Consider the following 16,737-nt stretch of genomic DNA (forward strand, 5'->3'; position numbering starts at 1 on the left):
AAAATAAATCAATTGAAAATACTATTAGTTTTAGTATATAAAAAAATATTTGAAATCAGAAAATTTACAGCTTTATTTCAGTTCTTATCACCAAAGCTTATCGAAATAAACAATTATTGAATATCGAAATTCATAAATCGACTCATTATAGAAAAAATAATTACACGAGGCATTGTGGCGCCGAGGGCCGAGGGGCACAAGTGTGTGACTGTAACACGATCGTTGTGGGTTCGATGCCCATTTGGAGGAATAAATTATTATCTATTAATATTTTCATTTCTGTGCTCTAGTACCATAGAAAAAGCTCGACGTTAAGTTCCGCAACCCAACACGCAATGCCTCCAGAATTCGGCGGAAAGTGGAGAATGGATTATCATAACACTAGGTTCCCTCTGCCTTCCCTGCCACATGCGGGATACAGCGTGAAACTAAAAAAAAGTCATATAACAATACCTAAATGCCGACACGTGTATTCTAACACAGCCGGTAGCAAAGTGTTGAAGCAATTTGGGTCAAGAGCATATCATGTAATCCTAAAGGGATTGGATTCGTGTTCAGTGGGTATTTTCAATTAAGGAGAATGTATTAAGCGCACGATCACGTGTTTTTAGGGTTCCGCACCTTAAAAGAAAAGGGGAACCCTCATAGGATCGCTTTGTTGTCCTTCTATCTTTTATTTGTCCGTCTTTTGGGGTCGTGACTCCAGAAATTCAAACTCTCGAAACAATTTTGCGTAATGAAAACCTATAAAGTATTTTCCATGGACGAATTATGAAATTTGGCATGAAATGAAAACTTGCAACACCAGTAAAAGAAGAAAATAAGTTAAAAATATAGACTGACACAAACATGCGACTGTAAACGTGACGGTGGGCTCGATTCCCCCAAATGGGGAGTTTAATTATTTAATATTTTCATTTGGGTTCGGTTTGGTAATAAGGCAAATGAGAGGCGGTCCGACTTTTACTTATAATATAATTAGATAAAATTTGAAAAAAAAACTAAAGAAAATATTTAACATTTCTAATATTTTCATTATCTACACGCAAATTCTATATATATATCAGACAGAGAGAAGAGTTAATATAAACAACTTTAATCATTATTTCTTTAATATTAAAGGTAAAATTAACATTTTGATACTATAGATAAAAAGACAAATGTGATAAAAAAATATTTCTTTGGAAAACTTCTATAAAGATTCTAAAACACGAATCTTTTTTATAAAAAAAACTAAAAGTAAGTAAATAACTAAAAGAAATTGCTGCGAAAACTAAAAGTAGAATGAAGTCGCAAATTCAAAGAAACAGTTTGAAAGCCATCCATTGCTGCAATACTAGATAATTTATTATAACAGTATACTATTCTGCGAAACACACTCGTCTAATTTTCATGTCGGAATTTATAAGTTTTATCAAATAGGTATTAATAACGCTATTTCTAATGAAATATTTTTTTTATTTTAATCAGTGTGAAGGGAATTTCTGAAACGTGTTCCGCATGTAGCTGGGTACGCAAAGGGAGATTAGTGTTGAGACTCTCCTTTCCCCACGTTCCGCCGAATTCTGTCAACATTGTATGTAATATAGGACGTCCTCCAGCTAGATAGGGTGACGATATTCACAAAGTGGCTGGCAACGACTGGATGTGAAGAGCGGAAGATCGAGCTCAGTGGCGTGCCATTGGAGAGGCTTATGTCCAACAGTAGACGAGGACAAGCTGATGATAATGATGTGTGTTAAATGGAAAAACTCAACACCGCGCTTTACCTCATTACCAGAGTAAGGAAACGGTGGAACTGGTGGAAACGGTTGGAAACTTTCGCATTAAAATGATTTAAATAAAATTTTAAAAAAATACTTTAAAAAAAATATTGAAAGCTAATCGTTACACTAAAACATCAAAATAACTGTAAATTATACAAATATTTCACAATAAATAACGTTTAAATTCCCATAGAAAGAAACAGGGCAAACAAACAACGATGGGTTTTTCTCCTAAACTATAACGCAACTCAAACATTCAATTGGGCACTTGTAAACAAATGTTACTTTTCTCCGAAGAATCCGATTTATCTTTAGACTTTCGCGCGTCGGACGAATTCCTCTCAGGAACTGCGAAACGTTGATCTCGTAATTAATGTTCTTGTAAAACGTACAAAGCTTCTTTTAATTTATTATCGGACTTTTAAAGAAATAAAGAGCAGTTATTTAATAGTTTTCCACATTTAGCAAAGATAAATATTTATTTAGGCAACGTATAAAATTTGGACGTAGCGGGATTTGAACCCGCTTCTTGGACGGTCTTGGATGGTTTCAAGGCGCGGGTTCTAATCCCGCTATGTGAAACTTTTTATACGTTTCATAAATGAGTAAAAGCTTATTTAAGTTTCACCGATTATTAATAGTTGTTTAATTACAGGTTAAACCGGATATGTTGTTTGTTGAATATTTTATATTAGAAATTAATTTTAAACAAGCTGGATATATTTTGTTGTAATTTTTTTCTTCACTTTATATATTATTTTAATTGTAGATATATGTATATTATGTTATGTCTAGTGTTAGAACATTTCTTCCCCATTAAGACACTTCCGTTGCCCACTTTCTACCGAATTCTGAAGGCAATGTGTGTTGAGTGGCAGAAATAAACGTATTCTTTTTAATATAGCTATATATAAATTTTGATATTTCCATTTTATTTTTCTTTACTTAAATGCACTCAGTTTATTTTTGAACTATACGTCCTTTTTTTATTCGAACTAGCAACACAAAACAGTTACCTACAACTGTATTATAATTAGTAAATCATGGATTTATTTCAAATAAAAACAAACTACAAAAACCAATTTTCTAAAACACGTGCCGATGTCCACCAGGCACATGGACGATGTCACGAACAGAAACTAGCTAATTGAAAAAATAAATAATTCAAGGAAACTATAGTAATATCATGTAACATTTCTAGTAAACCGATTGTGAGCCGTACCTGGAAATTTATAGAAACAATAGTAATTTTCCGAGCGCAATACAATGTGATTCAGCGTGTCAAGCTCTCTTCATGTGTGTATTTATGTTTTTTTTAGTTAATTTTTAAATAACGTTTTGTTTTATTATCTGTATAATTAAACTGTAAGTCATTGGTTGTCTGTACGTGGAAGGTGTATGAAAAAAACTTTTATTAGATACTAAATGCCCCAATGTTTTTGTTTTTATTTCAGAAACGGCTGACTTATTTTAGAATTAGCTAATTTTAGAAATAGCTTTGCCGATTTAAACGCAATTTTCATTGCTTCTCAACTCTTATTAGTTTGTTTCTTTGTTGGAGGTTTTGTTTTTTTTGTTGTGTATGGAGATTGTCTTTAAAATGATAATATCATACATACACCAAAGTAATTGAGATGAGAAAATAAATCGTTGTTATAGTACATGCGGGCGAAACCGCAAATTAATTTTAAAATGGACACCTAAATAAACTTTTTCATGATATTTTTTATTGTAATATAATACGTTTAATCATGTCGAAAATGTAATCAGTAATATTATGAATTATTTTATTACGTAATCACCCTTAAATGTAGCAAAAATATAATAAAAAAAATCAGATTTTTTTTATCAATAATAGACATAAAACACATAAACTTTATACACATAAGTCTTTGCTTTATTTTTTTTTTATAAGTGAAAGGAACTAAAATTATGTAATATGGCGCCAAATACTCGAGTGTTAAGTAACCACAACACAGCTCTCTATTTTACGGCTGTCGAAATATGGCGGCCGTACACGTGGAGGCCAGCTGCCGTTGCGGATCATTGGTGTCAAAAGTGATTGCGGGAAAGTAAAAGTTAGTGTTAGTCCCCTCTTTTTAGTGTTAAATAATATAAATTTAAAGTTAAACGTTATTAATAAAAAGAAATCGGTCTCGTGCTTTGTGGATTTTATTATAATAAGATGTTGCATTTTTTTATCGTTATTTTTACTATGGTGGGATTTTTGGAAATCCATTATAGCTTTTTAAGACTGCTTTTTGAACTTGTATTGGTGGATTTAATTAAATTCAATTGTTGTTACAGGTTGTTTTGGATGAAATCCGTCTAAAAGTTTTAATGAAAACACGTTTTGAGGTGAATTGAATCAAAAAAATATATGTTGTTAGTTCACTCGACGAACCAAAAGTAATAGATCGATAGAATCCTGAAATATTGGTCTGAAAATATAACGAGCATTTTTATGAAATTCTCTTTTTTATTCTGTACTCGTATTTCATATATTTTATGTTGTATTTGGTTTTTTCATTGTTTTTTATAGTTGCAGCTTATAAAAAGAGAAGTGAATTGATTAGACTAATGATGATGAATTGGTTGGACCTTTTCGTGTTTCGGATAAATATATAAGTATAGATATAATATACATTGGCAATATTGATATAATTTAAATTAGTCCTTCTAAGAACAACAGACCTTTATCATCATTATTCTTCTACCATTTTTTTTGTTACAACTTGTATATCGATTATAGCACGTTAGACTGAAGGAACTTAATATTAAAAAACACCTTCCAAGTTTTCGAGATATTTTGTATTGACTGGCAGAATGCAAAACCACGCTTTTACCAGAAGGAGGGAATGATAATAACTCATTAAGCCCAATAAGAGTCGAACCTACCACCGAGTATGCCACGATGGCCTCAAGATAGAAATTGGAAAATAAAAATTGATTTTAAAAAACTTTCATCGAAATATCGATACCTAAAGCGGCTACGTATATATAGGTTAACAGCCAAGGACAAAGGAATACCTCACTAGATTCTCTTTTATACACATACACTACTCACATATGTAGTGTATAAAAAAAATCTTTTTTTTTAAGAAAGCATTGAAAGCTTTGCTGAAGTGCTACAAAGGAATTCTGAATATTTTTATGTTTTGTACTTTTCTGCTCATCCGTACACAGATATAAAGAAACTCGGGCCGGCGCGGCGCGGTGGCGCACGTCACACGCGTCGTTCGCGGAATATCATTCTACTTTTATTGTCCTTATATAATTATTACATTTAATAAATTAACTATTATATATAGAAAATCAAGCATTTATGGTAAAAAGTAATTAAAAAAATTAAACAAAATAGAATATGTTTAAAAATGTTTTTCATTTAATTTCACTCTGTATGCCACACATACCTGCTATGTATAATATGTGTGTAGGCAGACGGAACCTGGGAAACTAGTGTTAACACACTTCCATCCGCCATTTTCCGCCGAATTCTGGAGGAGTGTCAGAACTCAACTCCGCGCTTTGCCTCAACACCAGAGCGAAGAAATGAAAATATTAAATATTTAATTTCTACGAGTGGGAATCGAATCCACAACCAGATGCGTTTGTAATCATACGATTGTCACGTCACGATTGCCCTCTATTAATAGTTTATTACTTTTTTATTAAATAATATATACGTACAATTGAAAGTACCTATTCATTTATATTGTAGAAATATAACATTTTATATTTTATAATATTTTCACATTTCCCAGAAAAACTGTTAATGTGCAAGGATATATGTTCATTTTATTTTTTTATTTTATTCTTTAAAAATTATCGTTCAATATTGATAAATATTGAAGATTAAATTGAGGTAGTTGTAGCGAAGTGAGAAGCGTTCAATTAAAATGTTCGAGTTTCATTCAGGAGAAGGATTATATTAATTTATTTTCATTTGCAAGCTCTGGTAGATGAAGCTGCTTCAATGAGTTCTCTCACTCAACGCGCAATGCCTCGAAAAATTTGCGGGTTGTGGGCAACAGTGTTTTAACACTAAGTTTACTTTGCCTACTCTACTATATGTCGGATACAACGTGCAGCTGAAAAAAAGACATTTAATTAAATATATTTATTTATAGCTACTTAAGACCGCTGGCATCTATACAGGGTGGAATTGTCAGCGCCACTTTAAATGAAACCACAGTTTTAACTACTCTATAAAAGCCTAATATAATTCGGAAAAAAAAAATCTCAAAAATGAAAAAGTTTTTTTTTCAAACAAAATAAATAATAAAATTATCGTTTTAAAATAAAACGCCATTTGTAAAGTATAACATAGGCACGCACACACTTACCTGTCAAAGCGGCAACGTCGCATACGTATGTGTACGTGACACGAAATACAGGTATGGATAAAAATCGTGAAATGAAAAAAAAATCCTACGTCCAAACCATTGAGGTACCTTGATTATTTTTTTTAATTCTGGGTTTGAAATATTTTACCCTATATGCAGTTTCAGTAAAAGAAGCGCTGCCTCTTCCACCCTGTATAGCTTTAAACGGTAAAAAAACTATAGTATTAGTTCAACGGTTACAATCGTTTATCAACGAACACCGTGTTCAAATAAAAGTGTTTTTTTTAATCTTTGACATACTTCAATGGAATTTAGGGGGAACAAGGTAACAGCTCAATTGGCAGATGTTCGGAAGTGTGGACTCGAGGGGTGGATAGTTTTTTCTACTTTCATATTATTATTTCCTGTCGTTACTAGATAAACTATTGAAGGGTACAATACGCGTTGCCATAGCAACGTGTGTGTCTCTATACAAAAGTGGATATTTTCAAATATGGTAGTGAGTGCTGTATTTATTTTATTAATTTAATACATTATTTAAAATTTCTTGCTTCCTTCACTATACATACAAACTATCCTACTAATATCATAAATTACTGAACGAGTTTAGATGAAACTTCACAATAATATAGTACATACATTAGAATAACAGATAGGCTATTATATATATAGTACTATAAATATATAAGCGGGTAAAGCCGCGTTTGGGACGCTAGCTAGCTATAATTTGTTTAAATTTTATATTCCTAAAGACAGACAAATTTTTGATTCACATTTTAATCTTTACATGCATATATATATAGTATTCCTACGTACGAGTATATTCCAGTGATGCAGTCTCGTGATATAACAAGTAAACAACACAGACGGCAGCTGATTTTTTGAGTATGTTTGGATTATGAAATCTATAATATTTGTCAGGCCAGTCGTGGCGCAGGGGCACAAAGTGTGGCTGTAAACGTGAGTGGTTGTGGGTTCGATCCCGATCGAGGAAATTAATGAATATTTCCATTTTCATCGCTCTGTTGTCGAGATAAAGTGCGGTGAGTTTTTAAAAATTTAACGGAAAGGGGAGGACGAAGTGTCTTACAATTAGGTTCCTTCTGCCTATATGCCAGCTATAATATGCGTGATATAGCGTGAAGCTGATAAGAAAAACGTTACTGATTATTAAACTTTATTAATATTTTTTTTCTTTATGAATGCATGTAGGTATATAATTTCCAAATCCTTAATTATCGTACTTTGTGGTGCATTTAACAAAACGGTATAGTACGTAATGCACATAGTAAATAAAAATACCACCAAGCAATCGTGCTACTAAAGTACCAGACGAAAACTCGTTAAAATAACTTTCTCTATATATCTAACAAAAGGGCGCCTCGGTGAGCTTAATCCATTAACGTGTCTGTACTCTGTAGTTGTGTAGGTATAGTAGGGTCGGCAAGTCGTGGCCACCTTGAATTTAACTATAGAAAGGATACGTAGATTTCATTTTAGACCTTTTAGTACTTTTTATTATTTTCTTACCAATTGTACAATGAGCAAAAGTTCAAAAATCTAATTTTCAACGGCCACAACTCGTCAACTGTACTGTAGGTACCTACTAAGTTGTGGGCGATCTACGCTGGGCGCATCAGTACAAAATAGACCACGAAGTGAATGAACCCCCGTTTATGGCGGCAGGTCGGATAGAAATAGGGACCGAAATGATTGATAGCCCCAAATGAGAGTTAACTAACTAATCTGGATCTCTGTGTGTGACTGTGGATAGCGTAAGCCGCAAGCCGCTGATAGCTGGCTGTAAAGAATATATTTTATATAAATTAACGACAATGCCTTGAGTTACTTCTCAGAAGCACCAAGGTTGGCTGTTCTGGGAAGTGCGGGCGAGTGTCGAGCGAGCGTTGAGCGGTGAGCGTGAAGCGGAGCGGGCCTCGCTACCTCAGCCGCTCGCCAGCGCCACCAGTCGACTATCACCCACGACGGAGGCACTACGGCTCTCCGGCCCTCTCGAACTTTCACCTCCCGCGATATCTCCCTCTGTGATAAACATCAAGTGAAATTGAATGTGCGTTCCTAGAAGAGGTTTCTGCGACGGCACGCGGACCGGCCGCCGGCGAAGTCGATTTCTGCAAATTAATTTCTCCCGTGCATTCGTATTCGTATTCGCTTCCACGAAACAGCTTGTAAAGAGTTTTACCGAGAAGCGAAGCGATAAAGTGGATTTGATGATTTAATAGTAATTATAAGTGAACTGTGTTTCCGTGTTCAGTTGTTATTTAAGGCGTTTACATTGGATCCCAACCAGATAGCACCTCCAATGGTGGTTAAACTACCAGGTAAGAACTAAGAATAATAAATAAATAATATATGTGGGGAAAAAAGGTTCCCTCTGCCTACCCTGCTGTGAGCGGAATACTATTTATAAATAAATAAATATTTTAAATTGTGTCATATAAAAGTCATCTTGTTTAAATAAGAACGCGAATACTGTATCCACTTAAATGTGGCGCCAAATGATATCGGAAAGGTCTTTAGGTCATCTACATTATGCCTCGTTTGTTGGTTTTACAGACGGACAGTTCAATCATTATTATTATATGATTTTACCATACGCAAAAATACAATATTTTCAATTTTTTTTAATCATGCTGTATCCCGAATACAGGCATTGCGTGTTGAGTGGCGGAATTCAACGCCGCCCTTTGCTTCGACACCAGAGCGAAAATGGAAATATAAATTTAAATAAATATTACTGGCCTCAAAGTAAACTTTCATTTAGAAATTCTCATTTTTAGTATCTGAGATATCTTAAAAAGGTTAACGACTGGCTCACCTTGGCGCGAATCTTTTTAAAAAGTAGGCAAGCAACATGTTTTTCTTGTTTACAGAAATTATTAATAATAACATATGGAGGTACTTGAGTATGTATTATAATAATAATAGCCGTTTAAAACAAATTATGCACGTTTCTATGGAATTATAATAATTATTATCAGATAATAACGATAATTACGAGTATTTTTACAGAATAAACAAATTTTATTTTTACATTCATTTTTATTATTTAGTTCTTAAGTTTTTTATGTTTTCTAACAAGAATAAATATAAATGCGTACGAATAAATTTAACTACCTATCTAATTTTAAATAATAATAGTAGGCATAAGTTCGATTCCCATTCGGAGGAATAAATCATTACTTTTTCATATTTTCATTTTTTTCCTCTCGTATTAAAACAAAGTACGACATTACGTTCCACCACTCAACAATGGAGAACGGAGTGTCTCAACTCTCAACATTAAATTCCCTCTGCCTACCCTGTTATATGCGAAATGCAACGTAAACTTAAAAAGAAACTAGACATATCATATCTACATTTAAAAAAAAAAAGTAGAGGAAATATATTTAAAACACTATTTTTTATACAAATTGCCTCCATTAATATGAGTTGGGCGTAAGTACGAGTAACTTACAGTTATTTCACTTAATCGCTTCTTAGTATTATAGAGGCGGAAGTATTATTATCTTTTCCTAGTAGTTACTGTGCTATCCGTTGCAAATGGCTACCAACCTGTGTTTTCCTATTAAAGTTACACTATAATTTTATATAAGTATTTGATATCAGTTGAGGCCACGTGGCGTAGAGCCACAAGTGTCTGAGACTGGTTGTAGGTTCGATATCCACTTGAGGAAATAATATATTTATTTAAATTTTCAACTCAGGTGTAGAGGCAACGCGCGGCGTTAAGTTGCGCCACTCAACACGCAATACGACGAATTCCGGGGAAAGTAGGATACGGAGTGTCTTAACACTAAATTTCCTTCTGCCTAACCTGCTCCGCTCGAAATGCAGCGTGAAGCTGAATTCATTTATTTAATATCACAATGTATATTTTTTCTTTGTATTGATAAGGAATTAATATAAGAGATGGGTGATAAGGTATGTTATCGCAAATACTGACGTCATTTATGCTGTGCTAATTCAAAAGCAAATAAATTAAATTCTGTAAACGTTGGTATTTGCAGAAGAAAGTATAACGACACAAGGCTGATAAGCAATGAACGTAAACACGCAATGTTATTTTTAGTTCCATTATTATTATTATTTCTCATTTATTATTATTATTATTTCTCCGTTTCACGCTGTGTCCCATCTCTATTATTTTTACAGAAGTTGTGTCGGCATAGTCTAGAGCTAAACAAAACTTATATAATGTTTTGATTAGTTTTAGTTTGAATAGGACTTAAATATATTATAGTGTTTATCTTTCGTGTTTAGATGAAAATCAATAAGTAGACCACGTTTTCAAAATAGATAAAGATAGGCATTATTGCACAAAAAATGAAAAATATGTAATTTAAAAAAAGAGTATAGAAAAGGCGGCCATTGCCAATAGCGATCTCTTACAGACAACCGTTGAGAAATTTAGTCTTAACAGATACGGCTTACTGCAAAGAACATTTAAAGATTAAAATATATATATACCTAATAAGTTGATCTTGTTTAGAAATGTTATCTACTGGAAACTCAAACGCGGCTTCGCTCGCTTACACTTATTTTTTATATTACAACCAAAGAATAATAATCATTAAAAAAAAGGTTTTTTTTATAAACAACATATTCGATGTCATTTTTAATACTTCTTAAAACATGTGTACAAAGTTTCATGATAATTAGCTAAGCAGTTTTGGCGTGAAAGCGTAACAGACAAACTTACATTCACATTTCTAAAGTAACATAATATTAAAGTATCAACTTTGGCGTACTGTAAAACGATATTATATTGCATTTGTAGGCACCTCCGTATCCAGACAGCTTGTTTTGCCAACTTTGTCTGTCTGTCGTACACAAATCGATATGTTATCGACAATAATTTTATATCTGCAAATATTTTATTGAACTTGAAGCTAGCTTCTAAGAATTTTATAGTATATTGAACATGTGAATGAAATAAATTTGTCAATGTTGCTATTTATATTGTATTATAAATAAATAATGTTATTTCTGATACAAATATTTCGTCTACCTGTGTCTATGAAATAGTAGCGATCAGCTCTACTTCTTGCTGAAGATATATTGGAGTAATAAAAAATGAAGATCAACGGAGTGTAGATTCTCTTTGCATATCCTGTTATGTGCAGGAGAGTCGAATGTTCGAGACATTGCGTGTTGAATGGCGGAACTGAACGCCGCCTTTTGTCTATCACAGCGAAGAAATAAAAATAAATAAAAATTGCCGTTACTAGGGATCGAACCTACTACCGTCGAGTTTACAGTTAGCTGTCAAAAATGTCACGGCGGCCTCAAGGAGAAAGTGTAAAGCTATAAAAAGCTACTTGAGATAATTAAACAAATAAAAAATATTCAATGCTTTTAATAAAATTTATATTTAAATTTTCTTTTACTTTATTTAAATTTTCTCACGGTTACTCGCAAGTGGAGAGAAAAAAGAGTGTTTGATACACTTTCACTATAATTTTAAAAAATGACATCAACCTTCATAATATTTATTTAATTATACGTAGAAGGTAAACTGTTACGTAAATTGTTTTATGAAGCAATATTTAACTTTATTTATTCTTTTATCTGTCTGCATTCTTATTGATTGCCAATAATTATGAATGTACAATAGCTGTTGTTTTTCTTTTGCGAAATTGAATAATACAAACATAAACATGTTTTAGTTATTATGTAATGCAGTTGATTAATTTCCTTAAAAACCTGATATGGATTCCCTTTAGGAAAATATATCTACGAGTATATTAAATTTTTATTTGTTTCTGCTCTGTCAATGATTGATTTTTTTTTCTATTGCATACATGGCAGGGTAAGCAGAGGGTCTAATGGTAAGACACTATTGACAATATAAAATAATATGCTATATCTACGTAAGTATAACTACGTTTTCTGGTTTTAATATACAAATAAATAGTTTCCTCATTGAAAATCCTATATTTAACTATTCTGTTCATATTCGATTATAATTAGAATAGCAATTCAATACAATAGCACTTGATTAACATACAAACAAACGTTTACATTCCTCTATATATTAAACATTTGATAGCCTTTGTTTTGATCGAGTATTTGTTTAATGCATATCATATATCTAATTAAATTAACTTAAATAAATACTAATAACCTAATTTTACTTTTTATTGTTCGCGAATAAGCACTTTTTATTATCATATTTATTATATGTGTATAGTTTCACGTTCCGCATTCAGCAAAGAAGACAGAGAGAACCTATTGTTAATACATTTTTTTCTTTTCGTTGTTTTTTGAATCAATGTTGAAATAAACATCCACCTCGTCTACCAGAACCAAGAAATAAAAAAACAATTCCCTCGAGTGGAGATCGAACCTCAAACCACTGCTAGATAATTGCGAAAATACGTCGTATTTCTGATAAGCTGCGCCAAATTATAATATTAACTGACGGACTACCGATCTTTATATTAAGCAGATTACTTATAATTTCTATATATTTTTTCAATCTGGGTTATAATAAACAAAGATAATATAATTTATTGACAAAATACTCGTATTATTCTTTCACGTTGTATAAAGAGAAGAGCTTTAACCAAAAATATTTTGTTAAAGCTGATAGGAAAATTGAAAAGGGAAGCGTGAACCGATCGTTATATTATCCAGGCCAATTGAGGCCAACCGTGGCACGCAGGGACACAAGCGTGCAACTGTAAACACGACAGTTTGTGGGTTCGATTCTAACCCAAGAAAATGAAATGTTTAATATTTTCAAATTAATTTTCCTCGCTTTGGTAGCGACGCAAAGCGCTTCCAGAACTTGGAAAATGGAAAACGGTAGTATAATAACGTAACTAACTAACACTAGGTTTCCAAGTACCCTCAGCCAAGCCTATAATATGCTAGATATAACGTATAGCTAAAAAAATATATAATACAATTAGAAAATTATCCTTGTAAATTTTGGACATTCTCTAATCGATTTATTCCATGACAAGAATTGGAACTGGCTTCACTAGCTGTCGATATTCAAATCGGCGACCACCGCCCCACCCGACCGGCCTCGAACAATCGCACATTGTTCTTTACCGGGAACAGGTAAACCGAATACCGGGAACCATGCATTTATATCATCAGAGACAATGGCGTTTTTTACCAGCTATTTTTAAGCGTCTAAGTGCCTCTCGATCCATTCTATTGTTAGGCATCGTTATTCTACGTCTTGTTTATTGTAGTCGCTTCATAGAAAATCTGACAATTTTAATCTTATGATTGTGTCAAGGAAGTTGATTCGCGTTGGTTGTGTTCCAGGTGGCACAGGTGTGTATGTAAACACGATAGGTTGTGGGTTCGATTGCTGTTTGAGGAAATAAAATATTTAAAATTTTAATGTTTTGGTTCTGCTGCTGCCAAAATGCTGAGTTGAGTTCTCCCACTTAAGACACATTACGAAAAGAACAAGAAACGAATAGAAAATTATTAACAGATTGTCTTGGCACTATGTTCCTCTCTACCCAGTTATATGCGGAATACAGAGGAAAGCTGAAAAAAATAAATTAAAAGTCATATTATGTGGAAAATCCATTCAGATAAATAACTCGATTTCCGTAAAAGATAATTTCATTTATTCCAAAAACTTTATGAGTAAATGTCATTGTCACTTTATCAAAATGACGTTGTTTTTTTTTTTTAAATTAAAACGCGGTTATAAAAAGCAAAAATAATTGCAGCAATAAACACGATAAGACAGACTGTAATATATTCTGTGTGATATATTAATGGATTCTACGTATCTACGTTATTTGAGGCCAGTGACTGTAAATGCGATAGATGGTGGGTTCGATCCCCACTCTTGCAAATGAAATATTTATTAAAATTTATACCTATTTCAATTTCTTTCTCTGGTGTCGCCATTCAACACGAATGCCTCCAGATTTCAACGGAAAGTAAAGAACGGAGTGATTTAACACTACTTTCCCTCTGCCTACCCTGCTGTGAGCGGGATACAGTGTGATGTAGATTGTATATTTATTTATTTTTCGCATTAAATATAAATACGATAAGACAGACTGTAATATATTCTGTGTGATATATTAATGGATTCTACGTATCTACGTTATTTGAGGCCAGTGACTGTAAATGCGACAGATGGTGGGTTCGATCCCCACTCGAGCAAATGAAATATTTATTAAAATTTATACCTATTTCAATTTCTTTCTCTGGTGTCGCCATTCAACACGAATGCCTCCAGATTTCAACGGAAAGTAAAGAACGGAGTGATTTAACACTACTTTCCCTCTGCCTACCCTGCTGTGAGCGGGATACAGTGTGATGTATATTGTATATTTATTTATTTTTCGCATTAAATATAAATACGATAAGACATACTGTAATAATATATCCTTTGATATATTTTAATGAATTCTACGTATCGCACGATTACGAGACACGTTTAAATAGCTCAATGGGTGACTTTATTGCAAAACTTTTGTGACTTCCGCCCATTTGGACTGCATTTATTTATTATCTGTGCTCGTGATATGTATGTAAACATGTAATTATTATTATTGCGTAAATTAAAAATATATTTTTGAAGGTTCACGTTAGTCTAGTGTTAAGACACTCTGTTCTTCATTCTCCGCTTGTACAAAAATTATTTCGTCGAATGTAAATATATACTTTACTATAGATTTGGTTACCCAAAATGCTGGTTCTAAATAAGCAGAAAGTTAAGTTCCGTTTTTAACTTTTAAGGTACAGAACCCTAAAAATAGTATTTAAATGAGGGTTTCAATGAAAACCTTGTATTTTTGGTTTAAGTTCCTATAATATATTTTAAAATACGCCGCCTTGAATGTTGTCCACAGCTGCAAAGGACACCTTGACATTATAAATTGATCTGTAGAAAGCTGTTTAATCGCCAGAAAAATGGATGGGTTTATTCTTAAATATTAACAACAAGAGCATAGAAGGCGGTTGGTGGTTCGATTCCCACTCGGAGAAATGAATTATGATTTATTAATATATTTATTTCTTCACTCTGGCACTAATGCAAAAGCGCGGATTTAAGTTTTGCCACTTAACAGAAGAGAAACGGAGTGTCTTAACTCTAGGCTCCCTCTGCCTTTTACATGCAGGATACAGCGTGAAGCTGAAAACAAAAAGAAAACATAGAGAGGATAAAGATGTCGGTAAATATAAAAAGATAAAAATACATACATTTACGGGCTTAAATTCTAATAAAAAACGTATTTATCCTTCATAACTCCACGCCGCCATGCTTTTATAGCAAGAGCGCTTGCATAATGTAGGTATATTCCTAGAAGCTGTTATCGGCATTGTGCCTAGCTATGCTATGCTAAGTTTATCTCGTACTTGCTTTACTGCGAATAGCTTGCAATTATTTTAATTGTAAGGTTTTTTCGAAATATTTATGAGGCAATGCCTCCAGAAGTCGGCGGAAATGGGAGAACGGAGTGTTTTAACATTATGTTCCTTCTGCCTAACCTGCTGTGTGCGGGATTCAGTGTGAAGCTAGAAAAAAAACGGGCGAAGCCGTGAGCGGGTCGCCAGTAAAAACCAATATTACACAATATTACCAACATTACAAATACAAATATTAGAGTACCCACCCCATATGTAAAGAATTCCAAAGTCTAAGATAACAAATACTGGTCGAGGCAAGATTGATACGTTCCATCGTCAGCTCTTTGAAGTCTGAGGCAAGAGGACTAATGAGGGCAAAATATTACCACAATTTCCTCTTACTGAGTCTCTGGCTCAGTGAAGTGTTTGGAAGTTGTCTTAGCAACTAGCTGAATAGAATGCTTAATCCAAGATATGCTAAGCTAAAAAATGTAGAAAATGCCTTTATAAGATATGTAAAAAATATAAATGAGTAGATCAAGAGCTAGTATAAAATATATATATATATATTTAATTTCTCTTTCATCCTGCATATAGCATGGAACCTAGTGTTTAAACCCTCCGTTCGTCACTTTCTGCCGAGTTTTTGAGTTTGCGTGTTGAGTAACAGTACTCGACACCGCGCTTTATCTGCACGAATAAATGAAAATATTAATAAATAATAATTAATTCTCCCGAGTGTGGATCTAACCCTCAGTTGAACTGAATAAAATTTGCTGTGTGTGACTAACAATAATTAAAATTAGCTTTTTATAACATAATCTAAGAAATATTAATAATAATTATCTCTACATTCTAGACCTATAAATTTTAATGACTATATAATTTAAGTTATAATTAAATTATATATAAAAAAATAAATATAAAAACATAAATTTCTTTCACGTTTAACGAGTCAGCTATCAAAACATTTTTTGTGACTTCTATTTCTATCAAATCGATTGAAGTTTTGGTTGGTTGATTGATATGGCTTACAGAGCTTGGGGGTCAGGTCGGTCAATACTTAAAATAGAATAAAATATCCTTAACGTAACGGACACCTCATCGATTTAACGTTATGGTACTGATATGACATCTAATGGAATATATAAATATATCTAAGTTACAATATATCGGATATTTTCCTACCGATTCCGCAAATTTCGCAAAAAAACCATTCAAATTATCATTAGGTACTTTTGTAAGCTATTAAAGTATTTCCACAA

At 32.9% G+C, this 16,737-nt stretch overlaps 1 protein-coding gene across 1 annotated transcript in view; it reads left to right on the top strand.

Moving 5' to 3' along the window:
- Positions 1-7,749: 7,749 nt before the first annotated feature.
- The window catches only part of LOC146531285 (suppressor of cytokine signaling 2-like), a 36,476-nt gene continuing 27,488 nt past the window's right edge, over positions 7,750-16,737 (top strand). Inside the window, exon 1 of the mRNA XM_085198226.1 lies at positions 7,750-8,454. Within this exon, the coding sequence (XP_085054352.1) occupies positions 8,436-8,454 (19 nt within the window). The 5' untranslated portion in view covers positions 7,750-8,435. The remainder of the gene's footprint in view (positions 8,455-16,737) is intronic.

Source organism: Heliconius melpomene, chromosome 15 (genome assembly GCF_056956725.1).
Source record: "Heliconius melpomene rosina isolate 202511_hmr_F chromosome 15, ASM5695672v1, whole genome shotgun sequence".
Classification (NCBI taxonomy): domain Eukaryota; kingdom Metazoa; phylum Arthropoda; class Insecta; order Lepidoptera; family Nymphalidae; genus Heliconius; species Heliconius melpomene.